At 36.2% G+C, this 25,496-nt stretch overlaps 2 protein-coding genes across 3 annotated transcripts in view; one reads left to right on the top strand and one right to left on the bottom strand.

Moving 5' to 3' along the window:
- The window catches only part of STS (steroid sulfatase), a 203,630-nt gene extending 202,235 nt beyond the window's left edge, over nucleotides 1-1,395 (bottom strand). Inside the window, exon 1 of one of the 2 annotated variants that reach the window (XM_074213609.1) lies at nucleotides 1,255-1,395. Coding sequence is in view for 1 of the 2 variants with exons in the window: in XM_074213612.1 (XP_074069713.1) it covers nucleotides 961-971 (11 nt within the window). In the remaining variant the exon portion in view is untranslated. Of the gene's footprint in view, nucleotides 1-960; nucleotides 1,150-1,254 lie in introns of those variants that run through there. The other variant, XM_074213612.1, reaches the window with a different exon arrangement.
- A 326-nt stretch (nucleotides 1,396-1,721) lies between these two features.
- LOC141506659 (pseudouridine-5'-phosphatase-like) overlaps nucleotides 1,722-25,496 on the top strand; it is a 174,149-nt gene continuing 150,374 nt past the window's right edge. Inside the window, exon 1 of the mRNA XM_074213613.1 lies at nucleotides 1,722-1,873. Coding sequence (XP_074069714.1) covers nucleotides 1,798-1,873 — 76 coding nt within the window. The 5' untranslated portion in view covers nucleotides 1,722-1,797. The remainder of the gene's footprint in view (nucleotides 1,874-25,496) is intronic.

Raw genomic sequence — 25,496 nt, forward strand, 5'->3', positions numbered from 1 at the left:
GGTTTGTCATATAGTGAGGGATGACTGACAAACAGGCTGTGTGTTCCAATGATATGCTTGAGCAATTAAAAGAAAATGAGGAAGGTATTTAACATATTGACATGGTGGATAAGGACATGGGAATTGAATGGGATGGGTAGGTTGTGGGAGCTGTATCACTGGAAGGGAGGCCCACATCAATGAAATCACTGAGATTTTGAGTATGCTTAACCCTAAAATATGCATTTTAGTAATTTAATCTCAATATCTTTCAACAATGTCATTTGCAATACAATACTGATAGACAGGAACAGTTAGGGGGCATGCATCATAAATCTTAACATAGTTTTTTTTTTTTCATTTACTGCTTTTTTATGTTTATTGCTCTGGATTAGGGTCAATCGGTTTTTTTGTTGTTAAAAAAAAAACTGTCCTGCAAGGAATTATACTGCATACTATTGTCTTGTGTTTTTATTTAATGCTTTTCAGTTTTTGCAAGATCTCTTCTGAAAAAATGATGTCACAAAAAACCCAATCCTGATCGAATGTCCCTGATATTAACTATCCATCTATTTGTGAATGTATGTAAAATACCACTTAAAAAAAATAAGACACACAAAACACAAAACAGAAACACAGTACAAGCATATTACTGTATTTTATATCTAGGCCAACATTGTGCTTTTCATGATACATTTAAAAAGAGGGAAGGGGAAGAAACACTGGGATAGAAAACAACCGATGAGATGTGATTAGGGCTTTAAAAGGTAATGCGGTTATTTATAATAGGTTTTTTTTAATTGCAGCAAAAGATGGCACCAAATACAATAAAGCTCCCTTAACAACAGAAATTTGAATTGCAGTTCTCTAACATTAAACACTTCATTAGTGTATTTTCTTCCCCTAATCATCTGTTCTCTGATTTTATTTGATTCCATTTTATTTAAAAATGCACTATGGAAAAAAAAATGTCAGCCTTACTTGACACTCATGATGAAGCCTGGTACAGAAGACAGGAGTGCGGGAGACTTCAGATCTGTCTTCAATAAATCATACCTAAAATAACCCAGACGTTTCCTCCTTGCCACCCAAACCAGCCCGGACTGTGCCCATGCCCCACTGGCTGGCCGCAGAGCACACCATGATTCCAGACTGAGGCTCCACTTCGGGTTTTAGCAACAGCCGGGAGCCGGGCGGGGTGCCAAAAAAAACAAACAAAAAAAAACCCAACCAAAAAAAAAAAAAGCCCCACCCCAAACCAGAAGCAAGTGGCACCTGAATGTAGCCCTGGGCGATCTGATCTTTAGGGCGACCAGTTGATTCCCTCCGCTACTCGACCGAGGTGGCAAATGCCATCAGCCCCAAGCGAGCCTTGAGGTCACCTGACAGTGACTGCCCTGCCCCCCACCCTCCTTCGGGCAGCGCTCCTCAGCCTCCCATCGGGACCCCCAGCTGCTGGCTCTTCTGCCCTCCCCCCTCCCCGCAGCCGAGGCGATGAATGGAGCCCTGCGAAAACGTCCCGGCGGGGGGCTCGATCTGCGCGTGCTCCGCGGCTCCGGGATCGAGGCCGGAAGCGAGGCACGGCACACACCCACGTTAGCGCGCGCGGCGCCTCCGGCGCGCCGGCTCGCTCGCGCCCCTCCCCCTCCAGCCCCGATGCGGAGGCGGGGGGGGGGGGCGGCGAAGTCTCCCCAGGGCGCGTGCGCGTGCGCGTGCGCGGGACCTCTCGGGCCACCGGCCGGGCCCCTCCCCCACGTCCCCTCTGCGCCCACGCCAACCACGAGACCCGGCCTCGCTCGGGCCCGGGCCGCGGGCACCATGGCTTCGCCGGCTCCTGCAGCTCCGCCGAGGCCGGTCACGCACCTGCTCTTTGACATGGACGGCCTCCTGCTGGGTGTGTAAGCGCGGGCCGCCTCCGCCGCGGCTCGGCGCCGGGGCTTTCGCTCTTCCCCCGCCGGGCGGCCTCGGAGCGGGCGGGGGGCCGCCGCGGAGGGAGGGCGCGGGGGCGGGGGGCCGGACACCCGCGAGGTGGCACCCCGCTGTGGCCCGGCGGCCCCCCGTGCCCCGGGGCCCGCTGCGCCGTCCAGGGGCGGGCGCTGTGCCAACTCGAAGCCGGAATAGTGCCTCGTGCTACTGGCACCCGGCGCCCACCCGGGGTGCGGGTATCATACTGCTATGCCATTTGATGCTCACCACTGGCCCAGGGACTTGCCCAGGGTCACCCGGCTACTAGGGGCTGGGGTCCGCAGAGTGACCTCTGACCTCGTGCAAACCACGCCGGGCAGGCCCTCAGAGCCTTACCCCACCACAACTTATAGATATTTCCACAAGTCCCAGTCTCTAGTGTCCAGGTGGGCTGACCCGAAGGCATGCAGGAGGAGGGAAAGGATGCCAAGGGCCTAACAAGCATTTATTTACTTATTTTAGTTTTTGCAAGGCAGTGGGGTTCAGTGGCTTGCCCGAGGCTACGCGGCTAGGTAATGATTAAGTGTCCGAGGCTGGATTTGAACTCAGGTAACTCGGCGCTCTATCTACTGTGCCGCCTAGCTGCCCCTTAACAAGCATTTATGAAGAAGCTCCTATTAGCCTGGATTATAAAGGTTACAGCAGAAGGAGCCTTTAGGGATTGTGTATCAAAGCCACGCTGCTAGCCACTTACATAAGATCAAACCTATAACTAGAACTCAATTCTCTGGCTTCCGCTTCTGCTACACAACACTTTAGGCTGTGTCCGGGAATAGGCTAGTAAATGTTTAAAGACCAGCTCTCTCTGTGATGGAGGATTCCAGTTCTTCTGCCTTTTGGCTTTATCCTGCTAGACAAGTCACTTAACCTTGATTCTGTTTCCTTACCCATCTAAGTACCTAAAATAACCAGGTAAATTTTAAACTCCCTGAGGATAGGAACTGATGAGGATAGGAACTGACTTAATAGTCCCTATTACAGCCCATGTAACTTTTTACATATATTATCTCATTTTGATCCTTTACAACAACCTTGGGAGTTAGCTGCCCTTATCCCCTATTTATAGCTCAGGAAATCAAGTCAAACAGAGGTAAAAGTCACTTCCCCAGAATCACACAGCCAATAGTATCTAAGGCTAGATTTGATTTCAGAACTGCCTGACTCTAGATGTAGAGTTCTAGCTACCCTGGGCCTAGCAGTCTCTAAGGTTTCTTTCAATCCTAATCATTTGCTATTTTATGAAATTAAGTTTCAGATGCCATGTGACTTGACAGGGTCATATCTTTAATCAACTACTAAGTGTTAGAGCCTATACTGGAACTAAGGTCTCCTGAATTCAATATTATTCTGCCATCCCATAGACATGCACTTTTAAATTAGAAAATCATCCTTCGTATGTACACATATACTATTGGATATCTTTGGAATTTGTGATGTTAATGACAGTTTTTCAGTACTCTGTTTTCTCTTGCTAAACTGGAATAATGATTACTAGATTAAACCATATGAAAACAAGCCCAAGACCAAAGGGGAATTGTAAACTGTAAAAACTTATTATTCCTATTTTCTGTTTTTGAATCCAAAAGGACACTTTGTAAGTTTGTAGAGGGGAATAAAGCCCAACCAAAATCTGAACCACATGCCCCATTATTACAAAAGTAGTTTTTTAGTCTTTGCTTGAAGACCTATAAAGAGGTAAACCTACTACATGCTGTTCCACTTTTTGGACAGTTTTTATGGTTAGGAAGTTTTTTCCTTACATTGAATTCTACAACTTCTGTCTTTTGTTTCTTAATCACTCTTCTGCCTTGACAGGTCTTTACATACTTGAAGATTGCTATCTCATTCCCTCATAATTGCTCATATAGATGATTCAGATTCCCCTTGCTGCTTAACTTGCCTCAGATCATATAGTTAATTGTGGAATCGAGGCTAAGAATTTAGGTCTTTTGATGCCATCCAGTATTCTTTGAACTCTATATTTGATGAACCAAACAACCAAAATAACCAGTAACAAAGTTACTGATAATTAAAATAACTTTTAATGGTTAGTTATAACCTAGGAGCTTGTCTAGTAAGTAACCACTGATAAAAATACTCTATTGATAAAAATTTTTCTTTTGTATAAGAAACTGGAAGTCTGTATGTGTGTGGGTGTGTGTCTGCATAGACCCCTTTGAATACATTTGTCCTGAGGTATTTATGGACATTAAAGTCCATGTTTAACTTCCTCTTTGATGTTCAGTTGTTTTCAGTTGTTTCTGACTCTTCATGACCCCATTTAGGACTTTCTTGGCAAAAAATACTCAATTGATTCTCCATTTCCTTCTCTAGCTCATTTTACAGATGAGGAAACTGAGGTAATAGGGTTAAGTGACTTGCCCAGGGTCAAAAAGCTAATAAGTGTATGAGACCAGATTTGAACTCAGGAAGATGAGTCTTCCATATTCCACGTCTGGTACTCTATCCACTTGGCTACTTCAGAAGTGTTTTTGCATGTGTTGTTTTTAATTGTTTTCAACAAACTTTTTTCCTAGATGCCACCCTATTCCTTGCTTAATGAGGGGACTTTTGAAAGTGGCTACTACTTTAAGTGATAAGATTCATATGTAATTTGCCCATCTCTCCTTTGGTGAGGAGGGCAAAGTCTGGGAAAATGATTCTTAAATTTTTAGCAGTCCAGGCACATTCTCAGCACTTTGAGGTAAAAACAGATGCTTCGGTTAGAACAGCAGTAGCACAGGCTTTCTGCCCCAACATACGTTGTGCCTCTTATATGCTAGACATGAGAAGAGCTACCAAAATACACAAGCTATTGCCTCTATGCTCATTGGATTCTATGTACACCATGCCCCTCTTACATTTTACCACTCAGCTTATACTATTGGCAAACCCATTTATCCTGCTGGTCTCTGGTATATGTGTCAAAAGATCACCAACATTTGTTTGGAATTTTTAAATTTTGGAAAAAAAAAACACAAAAGACAAACTACATTGAAACTTATTGTACTTCTTTATTTTGATGACTTTTCCCCAGTTCCTTGGGTCTAGTCCACAAAAAGCTAGCTACTTGTATGGTACTTCAAAATGTCATTCTAATGTTTTTAAATGATCATTTTAATTCTGATTTTTAAATAAATTTTTTTTGTTTATTTTGAGATCACTGTTCCTTTCTAATAACTCTCCTCTCTCCTTCCCACCCCCAAAAACCTCCCTTGTAAGAAATAAACACAGTTAAAGAAAACACATCATCAATATATTCACCATTTATGAAAATATGTACCTCATTTCTCACTTAATCTCTGCCACCTGTTTGCTGAGAATATACTTGATTCTCAAAACACTTATTGAACTTTTGTTTCATGCCTTTTGGCTTAAATTTATGTTCAAATGTTAAAAACTAAAAGATGTTATAAATTGAATTCAACTTGGATTCTCATTCTTTTTAAAAATTTTCTTTATCCTATAAGGAAGATAACAAGGTAAAATATATTAAGATTATGTTGATAATATTAAAAAAGGCCATATTAGCATAAAATATAAAAGTCTACATCATTATACAGCCTCTGGCATAACTATATTTGTTGTTATTTTTGCCAAGTAATCCCCTCATATTTAGGATAGAGTGCCTCTTTGTCTATATCTGTTGAAATATTTTTTTCAGGTTAAATGTTTTCCTTGATAAGCTCTTCCTTGATCCCTCCAAGAAGAAGTGATCTCTGGCTTTCCACATTTATAATTGGTCTTTGCTCTTCACAATATGTGCCAGTTATTTGTATTCTCTTCCTTACAGGTCAGAGTCAGAGTTTTTTGTCTTTAAGATTTTATTTTCTCCTTTCAATTTCTTCAGCCCCCATTAATAGCAACAACAAAAAAATTTAAATCTCTTTTTTTTTAACAAATACTCATAATCAAGTAAAGCAAATTCCCTTATTTGCCATGACCAGAATTATTTGTTATTGTTGTTTTAACTGTCCAGCTGTTCATGTGACCCCCATGGACCACACTATGCCAGACCTTCTATTCTCTACTATTTCTCAAAATCTGTTCAAGCTCATCTTTGTTGTTTCTATGACATTATCCATCTGTATTATCCTCTGCCTTCCCCTTTTCCTTTTGCCTTCAATCCTTCCCAATAGCAGAATCTTTTCCAGTGAATTCTTTTTTCTCATTATGTGGCTAAGTATTTCAGTTTTAATTTCAGTATTTGACCTTTCAGTGAATAGTCAGTCATAACAAAAAAATGAAAGAATAATTACCAAAATTTCTACCCAGTACTTCAGGTGAAAGTAGATACCTCAGAGAAGTTACTGAAACCATCATCTTCAGGTGACTAGCATACTTTGCCCTTGTCTTAACAGAATAAGTGCTTGTTAAGTGTATGTTGAAGACCAGGTAAGGCTGTGAAAAGATTCTTCAACTAGGAGCCAGGAGATTTTAGGTTTAAATTCTACCTCTGGAACTAATTCTAATTAGCTCTGTAACCTTATGCAATTTACTTAGTTGCTTTAACTCTTCCATAAAGTGTGGAGGGTGGTTGAATTGTACAATCTTGAAATTTTGTGGTCAACAAAATTTGTTCTAGGAATATTTATTAAATGAGGAATAATTAAGTAAGTGATTTGGAAAGTGAGGGAAAAATTATCTGGAGAAGAACAATGTTAAAATTAAGTAATCAGGGTCTTATAAATTTGGTAAATTTAGCTCTTTCAAGTGGCCTATTTTGTGATATTTAATGTATGGAGAATAATTACAAATAATTACAAAGGCTTGGAATTTAAATTTCATAATTCTTTAGATAAACTGAAATTTAATCAAACTGATTAAACTTTGTATTTAGCAGATCCCTTTGCTGCTATTGATTTTCTTTCTCGATCTTTATTTTTTTAAATATTGTAGTTTTATAATTAGAAATTTTTACTAAGCAAACCCTGATTTTCCTGTCATCTTTTCTGGTAACCTCCATCCTTTATTTAACAGCTCCCATTATTTTTTAAGTAGATTTGTTTTGGAATGTTTGATGTTTTTCTTTAATTGATGCCTGAAGCATATAGTAATCTTTATTAAAAATAACATTTTTTGTGTTTTTATCATTGTATTTTGCACAGCAATAATGTTACAAGAATGAAGAAAATAACTTTACGAAAGTACCTTATTCGGTGTAATATCCGTTATATTTTGACAGACTACCTATAAGTGTAACAAGCAGCCTTCTTATACCACAAAAAGTACAGGACTTTATACAGTAATTTTGTACTTAAGAGCCTTAGAATTAATTTTTAACATGTTAAAAAAATTAAAAATTAAATGCTATCGCTTTATTGCCTCTTCTTCTTGCCACTAATATAATTAGCTGAGTTATCAGTCCATTGCCTCTTCATGACTCCTTTTAAGGTTTCTTGGCAAAGATATTAGAGTGATTTGTCATTTCTTTCTCTAGTTCATTTTTATAGATGAGAACTGAGGCAGAGAGGCTGGCAGATGCAGGAGTAGAGCCAATGCTAGACTTAGAGCCAGGAAGATCAGAGTTCAAATCCTATTTCTGACATTTAATAGCTGTGCAACTTTGGGCGAGTCAGTTAACTTCTCTCAGCCTCTGTAAAAGGAGAATTGGGGTCAGCTTGGAGGCTCAATAGGTAGAGTGCCAGGCTTGAGTTCAAATTGGCCTCAGATTTTAATTAGATGTATGACCCTGGTCAAGTGAGTTAAACTCTGCTTCAGTTCTCATCTATAAAAATGAGCTAGAGTAGGGAAAGGGCAAACCACTCCAGTATCTTTGCCAAGAAACCTTAAAAGGAGTCATGAAGAGTCAAACACAACTGAAAAATGACTCAACAAACAACAAAAAATGAAAATTGTAATAGTGCCCAAATCCCAAATGTACAGATAAAATTAAATAATAAAGTATTTTGTAAACCTTAAAAGTCTTTATAATGCTAGCTGTAAGCAGCAGCAGTCGCATTTTTACATAATTTTGACCCGCTGATTGACAGCTAACCAGAGACAAAGTGAAAGAATCATCTGCTAATTCCGTACAAGAATTTTCACCTTCAGACTATTGTGGAACAATATTAGCACTGCCATGGTGGGGAGGAGGTGGGGTGGGGGTGGGGTGAATCCACTTTTAATTTTGTCACTCCCAAATACTTCGTGTGGTTAGAGCTTGCCAGGGTATATAAAATATGAAGTAAAATCTTCCCAGTAATTACTATGGATGCTGTTTAGCAGTGATTCCCATGCACGCAAAGAAGTGCAGTTAAAAAAAAGCACTGAATTTGAAGTTAGAGAACTTGAGTTAAAATCCTCCATCCCTTACTGATGAACTATGTAACTAGGCAAATCACTCCTTTTGGTTTCTATCTGAGATTGATGTACTCAGTGATCTCTGAAATCTTCTTTAGATTTATATTTGTCTTATTTTTAAACCTAAATAATGAAGGCCTATGATAAGAAATCTAAAGAAATAGAAATTTGATGCTACTATATTTAATTTTTGAGAAACCACAAAGGTAGAAGAGTTGGGAGAGGGAAAATGTCAAAGTTTATATAGTTGGAAAAATGTGGAACTCCAAACTAGCTATAGATGAGGAAACTTGATATTGATTCCTAGAAATAATCTTTAAGCATCATTAAATGGTGGATATTTCTTATTTAAATAAATATGTCAGCATCCAATGATAGCTCTCCAGGAGATTTTAGAGAAGGATGAATGCAGGAGGAAATTAGGCTATATACATATATTTTAAGAGATACTGATAAAATAAATTTTCTTTTTCCTTTTTTTGAAAGGTGGTATGGTTAAGTGACTTGACCAAAGTCAAACAGCTAGGTAACTAAGTGTTTGAGGCCAGATTTGAACTCAGGTCCTCCTGACTCCAAGGCCAGTGCTCTATCCACTGTGCGACCCAACTGCCCTGATAAAATTAATCTTAAAACAAGAATTTCTAGATTATGTGTCATACTACCAAACAAATTTCTATTTTTTGTTGTTGTTGTTGAATTAGTAGCTTGATAAATCGGGGAAATTGTTGTATGCAGTGTATTTCTTGATTTTTAGTAAGGAATATACCAGCTTTCTCTATGATATCTTTTTGGATAAGATAATAAAATGTGGGCTGAATTCAGATGGCCACCAATTTACCACTGAGTTGAATTGTAATGGTTACCTATGGTAGCAGTCTAAAAGTGTTAGGTTCTGAGTCGAAGAATTTGGGTATGAATCGTGACTCCCACTCACTACATCTCTGATTTTAGGTAAATCACTTAACCTTCCTGAACCTAAGTTTATTCCTCTCTAAACCTTTCCACCCCTCAGTCCTTAACCCATTGATTCCATAAACTTAGAACATGTTTTTCCATGTAATCAGTATGACAAAGGTGCTAAATAAAGATGGCTTATAAAAAGTCTTTTTTTTAATGCAATAATTTATCAAACTGTGGTTCTAGTATAAATACACTTTAGTTCTTTGTCCTGGGTCAGAGAACATATGGAACAGAAAAGATTAGGAAGAAGAATGAATTTATTCCCCCTTTCTAGGGCATGAGATATATGTTAAATGGTTTGTGGGTTTTTTTTCCAACCTTTCTTTTCAGCAACTACTTCCTACTTCCTAGAACTCCTCTTCCCAGTCATCTAATACCTTGAATCCTATCCTAAAATCTCTAATGTTGTACTCTGCTAAGGGTTTCATGCTCCAAAATTATCAGCCAGTCTTTTAATCAAAAATTGAAGCTTATAGTAACTGATCTATTTGAAATCATTCTTTCTGATAAGTGAGTGACAATATGTTGTATTGAACCTAGTAGCTGCAATTATATTTTTTGAAGAAGAGACTTGTTAACCCAGACTCATTTCATATTCTTGAATTTCAGGCATTATAAATAGTTTGCATTGGAAAAATGAAGGCAATGTTAAGGAAAACATTTTTAGATCTAGTGTTGGCACGTAGATAGATTAATGATAATTGTATAAGGTTAGCAATTCCAAACTTTCTTGGTTAGTCAGTCAACAAATATTTGTTAAATACTAAATGTACTAAGCTTTAGGGATTCAGTAAAATGCAACGGTTTACAGTCTAATGGGGAAGATAAGTCATATTCCTGCTTTTCACAGATTTTTTCCCCCTTTTTCCAGATTTCTGAATCTACATGTTATTTGAAAGTTCTAGTTAGTTTTGTTTTCTTCTCTCTTCCTTCCCTAGGTGGTTTCTATGGTAGTAGAAACCAAACTCTTAAGTTATGGGAGTAGGCTCAGGATTGATCCAATATGTGAGATTTTCTTAAATTGGTATTTGCAAGGTACATACAGTTTTTCAGGTTAATCTACAGGTGATTTAGATATCCTCAGTGGAAGATGATAGTGGAAGTAAAATTAATACAGTGAAATAGTGTAGAGCTCATTAATTTAGTTTAATTTGTACTATATTATATTTAGTAATTTTATCAATTTTTTTGCAAGACAATGGGGTTAAGTGACTTGCCCAAGGTCACACAGATAATTATTAAGTGTCTGAGGCCAAATTTGAATTTATGTCCTCCTGACTCCAGGGCTGTTGCTCTATCCACTGTGCTACCTAGCTGCGCTTTATCAATGTTTTTAAAAGAGATCATGCTTATGGAAATTAAAATTTGATAACATAACCAGTTTATAAATTTCTGTATTAAAATGAAACTTGAAGACCTAGATTATGATGACACTTAGCTATGGTATCTCCCTCAGTATTTAGTATTATTTCCTTGCTTTAAAATGGCATTGAGTCCTTGTTTATTTAATTTAATTGGGAGGGATATCTGGTATGATGAGAAAATCAAGATTCAAACTTGTGTTAATAGATTTAAGCAACAGGTCTACAGAAAGAAAGTAAGAGTTTGTTAAGAGTCCTACTTAGCTCTCTGATATTCAACAAATCACTTGTTAGAATCATAGATAGGATTATAGATTTAGAACTAAAGGAGACCATAGAAGTCCTCTAGAGCAGTCCTCTTTTTTTATGAGTGAAGCCACTGAGGAAATAAAGAAAGATGAAATAATTCATCCAACTTCCACAGAGTTATTAAGTAGCAGAGCAAATGGTCAAACCTAAGACTTCTTACTTGGACATAGCTCTTTCACTCTATCATATTCCTCTGTACCTCACTCAGTTTATTCATCTATATTATGAAAGAGTTGAAATTTCTAGATACAATTCTAATTCTAAATATTGTAATCTTTGTAAATACTAAATGCTTGTTGAGTCATCAGTCCTGTGAAATATAAAATCCTATATTTAGGCTCATTCAGTCAAAGAGAGCTATTTGCTATTCTTCTAAATTCAGAATTCCTCTGAACTTCTGAATAGGCTGTTCTTCATTAAACTGGAATTCAGTTAAATTTCTGGAAAGCCTTAACTTCCTTCAAGATTCAAGACAGCTGAAATATTACCTATGACAAGAAACTTTTCTGTATCCTACTAAATATTAGTATTTTCTTCCTCTTCAAATTATATTTTACTTATTTGTTCACATCTCTATCCTATAGATAAAATATAAATTCCTTAAGAGTAAGGATTGCTTTTTTTTTGTCTTTCCAATCCCAACACCTAGCACAATTATTTTTTTATGTGTATATATATATGTATATATATATATATATATATAGAGAGAGAGAGAGAGAGAGAGAGAGAGAGAGAGAGTAAGCTCTTAGGTTCACAAAGTTAGAGGGGAAGGGACGCTAAAAGTTCTCTATTCTTATTCCCTCATGCTGTTAAAAAGGAGGAAAGCAAAAAACTGGAATGTCAAGCACATGGAGGAGAGTAAGTATGGAAAAGTGACCTCAAGTCAGATTGTGAGGTCTTTAATTTTCAAAATCAGGAGATTTATATTCTGACCTAAAGGTATCAGGACTATTGAAAATTCTTGTGCAAGAAGTAGCTTGTTTTAGGAAGATTATTTTGGCAGTTTTGTGGAAGATGAATGCAGAGGCTATTGAAATAGCCTAGACAAGAATTTATGAGTTCATGGATAAAAGGGGTGGTGACTTAGTGAATTGAGAAAAGGGACTAGATTAAACAGATACTGAGCTAGAATCAGCAAAATATAAACTATTAGATGCTAAGGTAATGAGTGAGGATGATTTGTGCTGATTTTTCAGCTGAAAAAGGTAACTGCTGTAAATTCTATTTTGGACATACAGACTTAGAAATGCCAGTGGGACTTCTAGGAGAGCAGTCCAGCAGGCATTTGGTGATGTGTGACTTCAGCACCTGGGAAGATGAGGATTTCTCTATAGGTTTAGAAATCATCTATTTAGAGAGATGATAATTGAACTCATGAGAACTAATGAGACCTTAGAGAGAGGGCAAAAATAGAAATGAGCATCTAGGACAGGATACTCATGGTTAGGAACAGGAAAGGAATGAAGATTAGGAAAAAAGATGCAGAAGGAATGATGAGAATTAGGAGGAGATCTAGGATATAGCACTGTTGAAGAAGCTTCAAATAGAGAAACTATCCAGATATGGGATTGTCAGTAGTATCAGAAGTTTGAGGTCAAGAATGAAAAGGATTAAGGAAATCCTAATCAAAGTTACTTAAGAGACTAAAGGAACCTTGAAGAGAGTAATTTTAATCAAGTGATTGGGACAGAAGCTGGATTCTGAAGGGATTGCAAAGTGAGTAGAAGTTGAGAAAATGGAAACAATGAAGATAATTTTTCTTAATTTTCTGAGAGTTTGGGAAAAGGTAGAGATATAGGATAATAGGTTGAGAAGATATTCATAAAAAAGTTCTGGGATTTTTAGTGAATGAATGCTCAGTATGAGTCATAGTTCAACATAGCAACTCAAAAAAGCTACTATAATTTCAGAATCCATTTGAAGGGGTTTAGTATCCAAAAGGATACTAAATTGGTAGGCCAATTGTGCTCATCCTTGGTCATCTGTGGCTGGAATATTCTGTTCTGGTTGTTACATTTTACACAGGACTTGTCAAGCTATCTTTAAATATTTGAAGGTCCATCATATGTAAATAGAATTCTGCTTATTCCAAGAGGGCAAATCTAAGGGCAATGAATAGAAGTTGAAGTGAGGCAGATTCAAAGAAAGGCAACTTCTAGTTATTAGAGCTGTCTAAAAATAACTTAGGAAGTAGCTGTTTTTTTGCTGGAATTTTTCAAGTAAATACTGCTTGTCCATTTGGTAATATTATAGGTATATTTCTGATCAATTCCAATTGGAATAAATAACTTCAATGTTCCCTTCACATACTGAAATTCTGTGATTTCTTGCATATGCAAATATAGTAGACTTCTGTGAAATAAAACTCTTTGGTTATTGGAAAATTCTTACACTCTAGAACCTTGACAGGAGTTGTACATTCCTCATGACTATGATTGAATGAGTGGTTATTGTTTGTTTTGGCATCTTTTTTGCTACCCTCCTCCCTCTTTGACTGATTTCCAGTATCTTTTGGCAGTTTTAGTGAAAGATCATTTGAAACCCATGTGTTTGCTTGATAGGGATGGCAAAAATAATTTTATTGCTAGAAATCTGTAATTCCTCACCCTAAGGAAACAGGGTTAGAGTTTGGGATTCCTATTATCATTACCACTTTGAAATGCCATTTCCTGAGAGACAGGGAACTATAGTGGAAAGGATGATTAGAAGTCAGAAGAGACCTTACTTTAAACTCTACTGATACTAGTTATGATCATGGGTAAGTTATTTAACCTCTCTGAATCTGTTATATCACTTGTAAAATGGATGTGCTGTATATGATTGTGTTTAAGAAATGAAGGAAAAGATAAATAAAAAGTAAGATGAACTAATGCAGAATGAAGTACTGAGAGAAAAATTTACAACATCAATTTTATGAAAATGAACAGTTTTAAAGACTTTTAAAACTGAGGTTGAAATTATCAGAACCAGAACAGTTTGTACAATACCAACACTGTAAATATAAACAGTTTTAAAAATATAAGAACTATGATCAATATAACCATCATGATTTTGGAGCACTGTTGATAAAAAATATTTATTACAGGGAAGTGATGTATTTAGGGTTCAAAAATGAGACATTTCTCTCTATACAACAGTTGAGGAAATGTGTGTATTTGTTATAAGAATTCTGTTTTGTTTTCTTTTTCTAGTGGGATGGGAGAGAAAGGAAAATAGATTTCTCTGAATTTTTTAAAAACAGATGGGGGCACTACCGTGGATGTGAAATGTGACATGTACTTTCATATGATTCACTGTATTTCTACTTGTTTTATTTTAGTATGAGACTTATCATGAAGTATGAATAATCTGTATGTTTGTATTGTAAAAATATTAATAAAATTAATAAATTAATATTCATTAATAAAACTTTTTTAGAAAGCTAAAATAAAAGGAAAAACATAAAAGATTCCTGTGACTTACTGTGTTAATGATGCAAAAGCCATAGCTGCCTATTTTGAGTGGTCCTTTGGAGCAAAGGAAGTAGACAGCAACAGAAAAAAGAATTTATAAAGAAATCTTTTGGGAGAAACTATTACTTTAGCCTTTTGTTTTCTTGATTCATTTTACAGAAAGACAGCTGTATTGTACTTCCTTTGAGGTCCTAGAACTGCAAGTTTCAATTCAGTTTTATATGGGAAAAATAATGAATGTCCAAAAGGCAAATAGTACCAAGGACTTTTTCAAGAAAGTAATGTTTATAAGATCACTTCTGAGGTCAGTAGTCATTCAGCTCTGTGTCCTATAACATAGCATGATAACCCTGAGTTATCATGAAATTTCTAAATCATGTTTAATATTTTCATTTTAGGAAGATTGAAAAGTGAATAATGCACTTCAAAAAAAAGATTTTCATTATACTATAAAATCCAAACATTTAAAAAGATAACTCTCACCTACTTTGAAAACTCAGTTATCAGGATAGCTTCACTTACTCAGCCTGATGGTTTTATTGAAGTAAATAGAAACAGTTTCTTTATCCCTTCCCCTGTTTCCCCTCATTGAAATTCTATTAGAATAGTGTTAATTTTGGTTACTTGTTATTGAACAAATGCTATTAATGTCAATTCTTAGTGAATATCCAGGCAAAGGTTATTTTGTTTTTGATTTGAAGAATGAAAACTGTTTCAAAAAGGTTTTGTCTTTTGCCTTTTCTTTCATCCATGGAGCACTAGTGGAGAGGTTCTCCAGTCAATGCTAAAGGTAAACACCAAATCAGATTCATCAGCAAAGGATAGAATTTGGATATTTGCATGTAAAGGAGTTGTGAAAATAAATTACAAACCAGAAATCAAGGCGTAGCTTCTCTTTTATTATTTTTTTAAGTAGGTTCTTTCAGCTTTGAGTTTTGAACCTAGATGGAGGAAAATAAGGGTGAAAATGGGGAAGTTTTGGCCTTCAGCCATGTTTTCCTCTCCCAGATACTTAACCTCTGTATACCCAAATTAGAAATTAAGGACTTAGGTGAGGATGACCCTCCATCCACGATATTCCCTGTAGGATAAGATACTGACTATTGAATTAGACTCCTAATTGGTTTCCTTGCCTCAAGTCTTTACCTCTCCAGAGTGATATTGCTAAAGCACAGGTTGGACCATTAAACTCTTCTGCTTAATCAATTCCATTTACTCCTTATTACCTCCAAAATCTAAGATGAACTTGTCTGTTTTACATTTAAAGCCCTTTAAAACTGACTTCAGCCTATTATTTTAGACTTAAACAACTTGCTTTTACACACTGTGACCCCACTGACCTCTTTCTTGTTTCTTACCCACAATAACCCATTCTCCATGCCTTCATAAGAGCTATTCCCTATGCCTAGAATGTACTTACCTTTTCACTCCTGCCGCTTAGAATCCCTGATTTACTTTTAAAATTCAGCTTAAACTCTACAACCAACCTAAAATTTTTCCTGATTCCTTTCTGACAATTACAAGGTTTTCATTTTGCACCTGTCTTTTCTGTACTTAAAAATGTACATAATTTTCCCCCAATAAACTATAAGTTCCCTGAGAACAGGAACTGTTTTGATTTTGTTTTTGTATCCACAGAAGGTTAACCTAACATAGTGTCTATTATAGATACATAGTAATTGCTTGTTGGATTAATTAAAAGGGGAGTCAGCCCTTTCCTAGATGGCTCATTAATATTGGAATTTAACATGGGAATTCTGTTCACATTCTGAGAGGACACTTGGCAAATTCCTCCTAACCTAGTATGTTGATTAAAGTATGATAGTGACTGTAATTGGAGGTCTTGTAAATATCTGAGAGACAGATGGGAGCTGGTGACTTTTTAATATGAAGTTGCACCATCTCTCAAAGTCTTACTAAGATGTTGCTTGACCTAAAGTTGTTGTTCAAACTCTAGTTAATATTTTTTTTTCCTTGTACTGAAAATGTCAAGCCCAGAGAGGTTGTAATTTAAATGATGTAAAATTAAGCGATGGCAGTTACTGGGTGTTCCGGTGCAGTCTTGGTGCAGTTTTAAACTTTAGGATATCTGGGCACTCTGTAATTTGTTTACCATTCTGCCTGATATTCCTCTACTGAAGAGTTGTTTCATTTTAAGATTTTTATTTTCAGAAGTTTTCCTTTAAAATGTAGGGGACAGAAAATCACTAATGTTAAACTATTTATCTGTCCTTTAATACCTGAAGGAACTGACTGATTCACTTGATTTCAATAAGAAATCTAGGGGCGGCTAGGTGGCGCAGTGGATAAAGCACCGGCTTTGGACCCAGGAGTACCTGGGTCCAAATCCAGTCTCAAACACTTAATAATTACCTAGCTGTGTGGCCTTGGGCAAGGCACTTAACCTCATTTGCCTTGCAAAAACCTAAAAAAAAAAAAAGAAATCTAGTAATTCTAGAATGGGACACAGAATAAGCTTTCTTAAAAAAAACTAAGGCAATGGGGTTAAAAGTGACTTGCCCAAGATCACACAGCTAGGCAATTATTAAGTGTCAGAGGTTGAATTTGAACTTTGATCCTCCTGACTCCAGGACAGGTGCTCTTTATCCACTGTGCCACCTAGCTGCCCCCCCCCCCCCAGAATAAGTTTAGATGAGGGAAAACTCTAGCTAGAACTTGGGTGAGACATGGAAGTAGGAGGCTCTGAGCACCTGGAAGAATGAGGATAGACATTTATATAGCTTTTTGTGGGTTATCTCATTTGATGCTCACCACAACCTGTTGAAGTAAGCATTAGAGATAGTATTTTAAGAAATTTGCCCATAGTCACATTTCCATGATTCAAACCTAGTTCTTTCTGACTCCAAGTCTGGTATTCTTTTCACTTCATAAAATGGCCAAGTCTTAAGTCTCAAATGAACCAAGCTTGAGTTCCAAGTGGAAAGACATACTTCCTTCACTCCTCTCCTCACTCTGCTTCTGTCTTAAATTTTTCCACCATATCTCATCTGCCTTCTCACCTTGGTAGATCTTTCTGTCTCAGAAATCCCATCCTCCCTTAGGTGATTTCCTCCTGAGATCTCCATTTTTCAGAAATGCTCAGGCTTATTGATCTTTCCTTTCTCTCCCAACTCTGTTTCTGACTAGAATTTTGCCATCATGCTCCCACTAGGTTCCCTGCACTCTCTACACTGAGCCCCCCACCGCCCACCCCATCCTCCTTCAGCTGGCTTTTATGTGTTGCATTTCCTAATTAGAGTGTAAGTTCCCTAAGGGCAGGGACTTTCTTTTTTGCTAGTATTTTTTATTTCTAGCACTTAGCTCAATAGAGTAAACACTTAATAAATTCTTGACCACTTAGCTTATTTAATACAAATGTGAAAAAAGTAAGAATCAGGCTTGAGGACCAGTTTAAAACAAAGTGAGACATAAAAAATCACATTCTTAGATAGATTTTTCAAATTTTATAACATCTCACCCAGTTAAGTGAGCTCAACTTTCTCACCCCTTCCTTTCTCAATAACTGGTTAGAGATTTAGTAAGGGCTCTAAAAATCACATATCCTATTTTCAGTTTATTGCCAAAGCTTATCAATTTCACCATTGCAACATCTCTTACAAATCCCCCCTTTTCCAAGAGTTCCACTATTCTGGTTCAGGCCCTCATCTCCTCACACCTGGAATATTGGAACCAACCTACTGGTTGGTCTGTCTACCACTATTTCTCCCCATTCCAGTTCTTCCTTCATTCAGTCTCTAAAGTGTTTTTCCTAAAGAACAAGTCGGGAGGGGGGGCAGTTAGGTGGTACAGTGGCTAGAACCACTATAGAACCACTAGAACCTGGCCCTAGAGTCAGAAGGACCTGAGTTCAAATGTGTCCTCAGACATTTAATAATTATCTAGTTGTGTGACCTTGGGCAAGTCACTTAACCCCATTGCCTTGCAAAAAAAAACAAAATAAAAAAGAACAATTTTGGTCATTTTATCACTCTTTTGATACTCCTGTGACACTGTCACCTCCAGAATTAAGCATCCTCTGTTTGGGCTTCAATGCCCTTCATGACAAAGAAAATAAACATGCTGATTTTATTAAATACAAAGTATCACTTATACTTCTCAGCCATATGATACCTTAGTGTGTCCTTAAAATATTTAATTTGTTCACATATATGTTTTTCTCCATCTTGACAGGTACAGTAATTTGATATCCAGTGTCTGGTCTTTGTTTTTTCTGTTTTGCTTTTGCTTTTTTTTTGTCAAGTTTGTGTAAAATAGATTATCTTTGCTGATTAGCCATTTTAGTCATGTCTGACTTTATCAGATGAGAAACTGAGGGAAATGAGGTTAAGTAATTTGTTTACCCAAGGTCAGACAGCTAATAAGTATCAGAGGCCAAATTTGAACTCAGAAAATCTCTTCCTGACTTTAGATCAAACACTCTACCCACTAGTTGCCTGTCACAGAGGCTCCCTAACTGCCCATAAAATAGATTAAAGGAAATTAAATCTCTTTCTTAGCCTTTCTGAGCTATTAGTGTTTGCTAATGAACCAGATAAAATAATATAAATACCTACTAACCAAACATTTCTTTGTGCAAAATTCCCACTTTTTTGGGCTAGAGAAGGTTCACAATGAAAACTGCTAGATTCTGAAATTTAGAGAAAAAATTCCTCTTTGACAGTTTTTTAGTTATATTGAAAATATCAGAAGATACTCTTCCTCAGTTTAGGCAACAGTTACTTTTATACAATAGATGTTTTGAGGCACTTCCCCAAATAAACAATACTTTTCAACTAGAACTTCGTATTTTTTATATTATAAATGCCACCATCTTTCAAAGTCTCATATTGCTTTATAGTTTCACATGTGGTATTTATTAGTGATATGCTCTATTCCCTATTCAAATAATTTCACAAAAGAAATTATCTGTTTTTTGGAGTGTGTGTGTGTGTGTGTGTGTGTGTGTGTGTGTTTGTGTGTAAGTGTACACACTCTGGATGGGCTAGAAGAATCTATGGCATAATGACTGGAGAGTTGGATGACTTGGATACAGATCATGTCTCTTGACAACATGCCAGTTTTATGCTGCTATTCAAGTCACATTCTCAGATAGACTCTCTTAAGACTGAATTGCAAAGAAGGTACCAAGCTTACATTGATAAAGGGGGTTTTCTCAACTGGTCTCACCAATATCATTATTCCTAGTGCTGGCCTCTTGAACGATTTGGATTTGAGAGCTTTAGTGTCCTTAAAACTCTTTAGGCTAAGAATGACTAGCTTCTTTAATCTAGCTATCTATCTTCAGATGATATGATTTCAAGTATTCTCATCATCCTAGTCTTCCTCCTCTGGGAATGTTACAATTTTGTTGTTGTCATTTCAGCCATGTCCGAGTAGTTTTCCTTCTTCAGCTTATTTTATAGATGTGGAAACTGAGGCAAAGAGGGTGAAGTGATTTGTCCAGGTGTTTTAATTAGGTTTTCAGTAAGTACCTATTGTGTACCATATACTGTGGCATGGAGATGTAAAATTGCACCCATCCCCTTTCTCAAGGGGAATTATAAACAAATAAATACAAGCTATTTAGGGAGAGTCAAAGTATTAATAGCTGTGGAACCAGAAAAGCCCTTATGTAGAAGCTAGTGCTTAAACCAACCTGAACAATGAACTAAACTAGAGAATCTAAGAGATGGAGAGAATGTGGGTAACTTCTCAAGGGCTTCAACTATAACGCATTAAGACTAAGCCTCAGGGATGCCTAGTTTCACTTAATAATCTATTAGGTATGAAATACTCAAATATTTACTTAAAACCTGCCTCAAATCAATTTATATTTAGTTCCTATATCATCTTAGGGGTTTTCAGTTTTTATATGTTTATTGCTAGTTATATGAAATAATACTTTTAGTTTCTTTACAAGTTCTCAAATTTTTAAGGGATATCTCTGGCTTTGTACAAGATTGCATGCTTCTTAAAAACAGTTTTCTTAAAGAGCTCAAAGAATGACAAATGTGTACTGTGTAACGTGAAATTCATATCAAAACATGTGACATAAAAAGTCCTAGGCTGCCAGTGTTGAGGTCAGTGATTGTTTCTTGGAACCAGGTCTTACCACAGACGTTATATGAGAGTTTCTGAGGCTAGCATGTATTTTTGAGGAAAAAGGGAAGTAGTAATAGAGCAGATTTCCCTAGGATTCCAGCTGGGTGTAGGTTCTTGAATTTCCTGTATCTGTTATGCTGCCTTAAAGGAACTATGTATTAATGGCCCTAAAATGATTTTCTTCAGAATCTTGTAGAATTATGTGAATAACAACAAACAAGAAAAACCCCTGAATATTTAAGTGTGGGTATTCCATGTTGCTTATGGGTTTTGGTATTTTAATAAAGACTCTTGAAACAAGTTATCTCTTAAAAGTCTAAGATAATACTGACTAGTTTTTGTTTTTGTTTTTGAAAGAAGCTTCTAGAGTTCAACACCTTTCTTTTTAAACCAGTTGTGCTGACTTCTAAGTTAAATGCACCTTGATTATACTCTTTTAAAGTTACCCACTCAATCTTGAGCAACACAGGTGACCAGCCTTTAAAAGCTTTCAGAATGTTTCCATTAAACTTTTATAGCCATATGGCTAAATCCTGCTAGGTTAGATGTATTTACAAGCCACATATCTATTATATGTTATGGAGAGAGAAAAGGAATATTCAGGATAACCTTTTGAAGTTGAAATTATGGGGAACTGCGTTATTTTTATAAAATTAACCAAAAGTTTATCTTCTTGGTTTTTTCATAAATCCAACTCTTAGTAAATAGTTTTCTTACTTTCAGTTTTATTAATCTATCCTTTGATTTTTAGGATTTCTAATTTGGCATTTAATTGGGGGTTTTTAATTTGTTTTTTTAGCTTTTTAAATTGCATGCCCAATTCCTTGATCTCTTTATTTTATTAATGTACACATTTAAAGATATAAAATTTCCTGTAAGAACTGCTTTGGCTGAATCCCATACTTTTTGGTATATTGTCTCATTATTGTCACTCTTGGATGAAATTATTGATTATTTCTATGATTTGTTTGACCCACTCATTCTTTTGGATTAGGTTATTTAGTTTCCAATTAAATTTTAGTCTTATTTTTTCATGCCATTTGTTACATGTAATTTTTATTGCATTATGATCTGAGAAAGTATTTCAATTCAATATTTCTGTATTTACATTTTATTGTGAGTTTTTATGACCTAATACATGGTCAATTTTTGTGTAGCAGCCAATGTTTGGCTGAGAAAAAAAGTTTATTCCTTTCTGTCTCTATTTGATTTTTAATCATGACTTTCATATAGACCAGTAATTTGTAATTTATCTTTTCTGGATCTATTTTCCAGGTTGTTTATTTTTTCCTTTAAGGTACTTTACATTTTCTTCTATTTTTACAGTCTTTTGATTTGATTTGATGGATTCTTGGTGTATTATAGTCATTAATTTCCACTTGCCCAATTTTAATTCTTAAGGATTTATTTTCTTGTTAGTTTTTATATCTCTTTTTCCATTTGACCAATTGTACTTTTAAAAGAGTTGTTTTCTGTTTTCATTGGGCCAATTCTACTTTTAAAGAAAATGTTTTTCTTTAGTTAATTTTTCATAATTTTTGCAATTTCTCAATTCTCAATTTTTCCACCTTTTTTATTTGGTTTTTAAAAACCTTTTTTGAGCTCTTCTAAGAGGATTTTTTGAACTTGAGCCCAAGTCATGACCCCCTTTGAGGCTTCACATCTAGGTAGTTTGTTACTGCTTTCCTCTTCTGAGATGATGTTTTGATCTTCCCTGTCACCATATGCTTAGATCTGTGGTTAAGTTAATTTTGGGGGATTTTTTGCTCATTTTTAAAATCAAGCTCTGCTTTTGGGGCAGAGGGGCACAGTCCCAAGCCCTTTGTGCTGGGGTGGAAGGGAGTAGAGGAAGAGACAGGGGTCTGGTCAGGTCTGGCAGGAATCTGGGGCCTCAGGTGCTAGTAGTTTTCTCCATGTGCTAGAATGTCTTCTGCTCTGGGTCTGGGGCCCTCACTACTAGCCTACTGTACTACTTGTCTACCGAACCAGGACTCAAGGACCTCAGTTACTGGTCTTCTTTGTGGCTAAGAGTCTCTGCTGGCTTCCTTATTCCTTGCCTAAGCTGTACTCCCTTTTAACCTGTGTGAACTAGACATTTCCTGGAGTCCCTCCAATGTATCTTGAGCCAAAAAGTTGTTTCATTCTTTTTGTAGGTTCCATTAGTCTAGGGTTTGTTGAGAGGCTTCATTTAAAGTTGTTCCCGAGGGAAACTTGGAAAAGCTCAGGGAACTTCCTAGCCATTCTCCACCATCTTGGCTCCTTTGGATATCATTAGTGGTCTAGAACAGTGGTCTCCAGGCTTTTTTGATCAGTTCTTCATATCAGTAATTTTTTTTTCTGGCAAATTTGGGGGTAGCTGTGGTCTTTGGAAGTGATGCCTGGCTCAGGAGGGGAAAAGTTCATAACCTCAGTAGCTGGAGCAGCCAGCTGAGTGGGAAAGTATTAAATCAAAATAGATGAAAGGTAGTGTGGTTGTATTGGTGACAAACCCCACGTCTGGCTAATGTGGAGAAGGTGGGATGTGACTCATCTCTCCCCTGCCCAGGTTGATTCATTGCATATCTTTTGGAGTCCTGCCATATACCCTCTTTACCCTTTGAAGAGCATTGCAACTCATTAATCAGACTCCATTGCCTTTCTTAAATAGTCAAAGGGAAGATGTAAGGGTATATTAAGTTGTTAGTTGAGGTTTACTAAGCAATGGAATTCTGAGCATCTTCTCGTTAAGTGTTCTTTGCAGAAAAGACAAGTAGTTTTATTGTCTTGGAAAACCCATTAAAGCAAGGATAAGATTAAAATGAGAGCCATCCTCTTTAAGGGTAAGAATAAAATGTTATAAATATGAAAGGAAGCATAATAGAAAGGTTAGGATACTATGTCAGAGGAACCTGAATTCAAACCCATTTCAAATACTTAATAGCTAGGTGACTCTGGGCAACTTAACTTAAATCTTTCTGTGTTTCAGCCTTTTTCGTCTTAAGCAGAATATTGTATAAAATGCTGAACGAAGAGTCAGGGAAGACAAATCCTGACTCAAATATTTGCTAACTTTATAACTTTGGATAAGTCATTAACCTCTCTGGCTGCACAGGTGAGTTATTTGTAAAGCACTTAGCACAGTACCTAGCCCATAGTAGATACTATGTACATACTTATTTCCCTTCCACTTTCTCCCTCCCTTTACCTCATTTCACTCCGGTTAAATGAGTGTTGTACTTGATCATCAGCTCTAAATCTATGTTCCATATGACACAGATATAATTAAATATGGAAATAATGGATTATATTTCTTGATCTCTGTGTGTGTGTATGTGTAAGTGAATAAAATCATAGGATCATAGGTCTAGGGCTAAAGAGGAATTTGGAGGGTAGCTATATCTATAAAAATATTGAGGTTGATGCTTGTGGCCCTTTTTAGATCAAAATCTCTTTACAGATGAAGAAAATAGCATTTAGGTTAATTAAAGTAACTTGCATAGATTAATATATAGGAAAAAGCTATTAAAACAAAATAAGCTTTATGGGATCACAATAATATTTAAAATTTGAATGTTAAAGTTAATTTAGTTTGTGTTTTATCAAAGAACATGGCTTTTTGATATATTTCTATTACCTTGTTCATTTTAGTAAAAAGATTATATAAAATGTTTAATGGTTACATTTATAAATTTTAATAAAAAGATGATTTTGAAAAATTAAGCCATCACTTATTAGGATAAAATATTCTTAATGCAGTGCTTATCATACACTAGGTATTTAATGAATGTTTTGAAACTCTTTTAACCAGACTTGTCAGTGAACAGAAAATTTAACCCTGGGAGTAATTAAGGACTTTGGAAATTATAGACACTTCTCAGCATAAAAGGATACCAGTTAAAAAAATTACTACTTTAGTGTTTTTAATAGTTACCCAGTAACCTGAAAGAGTTCATCAAAGTGCCACTTATATACTTGCAGGGAATGCTTTACAAATTAAGAAAATGAGTATCTAGGTATACAAAACAGCTAGATTAAGTTAATGAAAGTCAAATTTTTATAATTATCCAACTCATATGATTGAACCAGTCCTTTGTGGAGATGGGGATAATCTGGAAGGGATATCTTGCTTTTAGATCTTAAAAAAAAGTCAAAGCAATAATTGCTAATTCCACTTCCAGGGTTACATAGTATTTTATAAAAACATGTTATAAAAGAAATTACTCATGCAGATATGTGTCTCAAAATTTTTATCATTGAACATAACTAATTTTAATATTTATGAATTTAACTAATTTAAGGAAATGAAATCTCTAGGGCACAACAAATATTATCACATTGGTATTGCCTGGAGATGGATATCAATCCACTCAGTCCTCCCCCCCTCTGTTGTTCTTAAGTTTTTGCTAGCTATAATGTTCTCTAGTGGTGTCAAGCTCAAAAAGAAACAGATCCTTGTTGGTGCATAATGACTTTCAAAAACATGAATTGACATTACGTTGGAGATTCATATATTTCATTAAATATTTCTCAATTACCTTTTAATCTGATTAGACTGAAATGGAAATTGCTTGAACTTATGAGTCAGAATTTAATACCCTAGCCAACCAATCATTCTTTTCCTTTTTTCTTTTCTTTTTGAATCCATGACATAATTGCTAAAGCATTCTGGCATGCAGGAGTGTCAATATCCAAAAGGCTACCAGGCCACCAGGCTACCAGCTGTGTGTATATGTGCATATCTTATCACTGTATATATCTACTATATCAGTGTTCATAAACCAATGTTGTATTTTAACCAACTAACCTTTTCTCAGTCCTGCTATATATTTTACCATCACCTAAGACTATAATTTAAAAAAAAGATAAAAGGCAACAAAAGATTCTATGTAGATTTTTATTATCCACTAAAGTCCTCCTAAGACAGTAATTTTAAATGCCTGGCATGTAGTAGTTTTATAATCAAAGCCTGTTGGTTGATTGATTCCTATGTAGTAATTTTGTATAGTGAATGGCTTAGTAACTAAATATTAAAAGGTAAGGTTAACCAAATCATGAGGAGAACTAGATGGCAACACTATAGTTTAGA

The sequence above is a fragment of the Macrotis lagotis genome, chromosome 1 (assembly GCF_037893015.1).
Source record: "Macrotis lagotis isolate mMagLag1 chromosome 1, bilby.v1.9.chrom.fasta, whole genome shotgun sequence".
Classification (NCBI taxonomy): domain Eukaryota; kingdom Metazoa; phylum Chordata; class Mammalia; order Peramelemorphia; family Peramelidae; genus Macrotis; species Macrotis lagotis.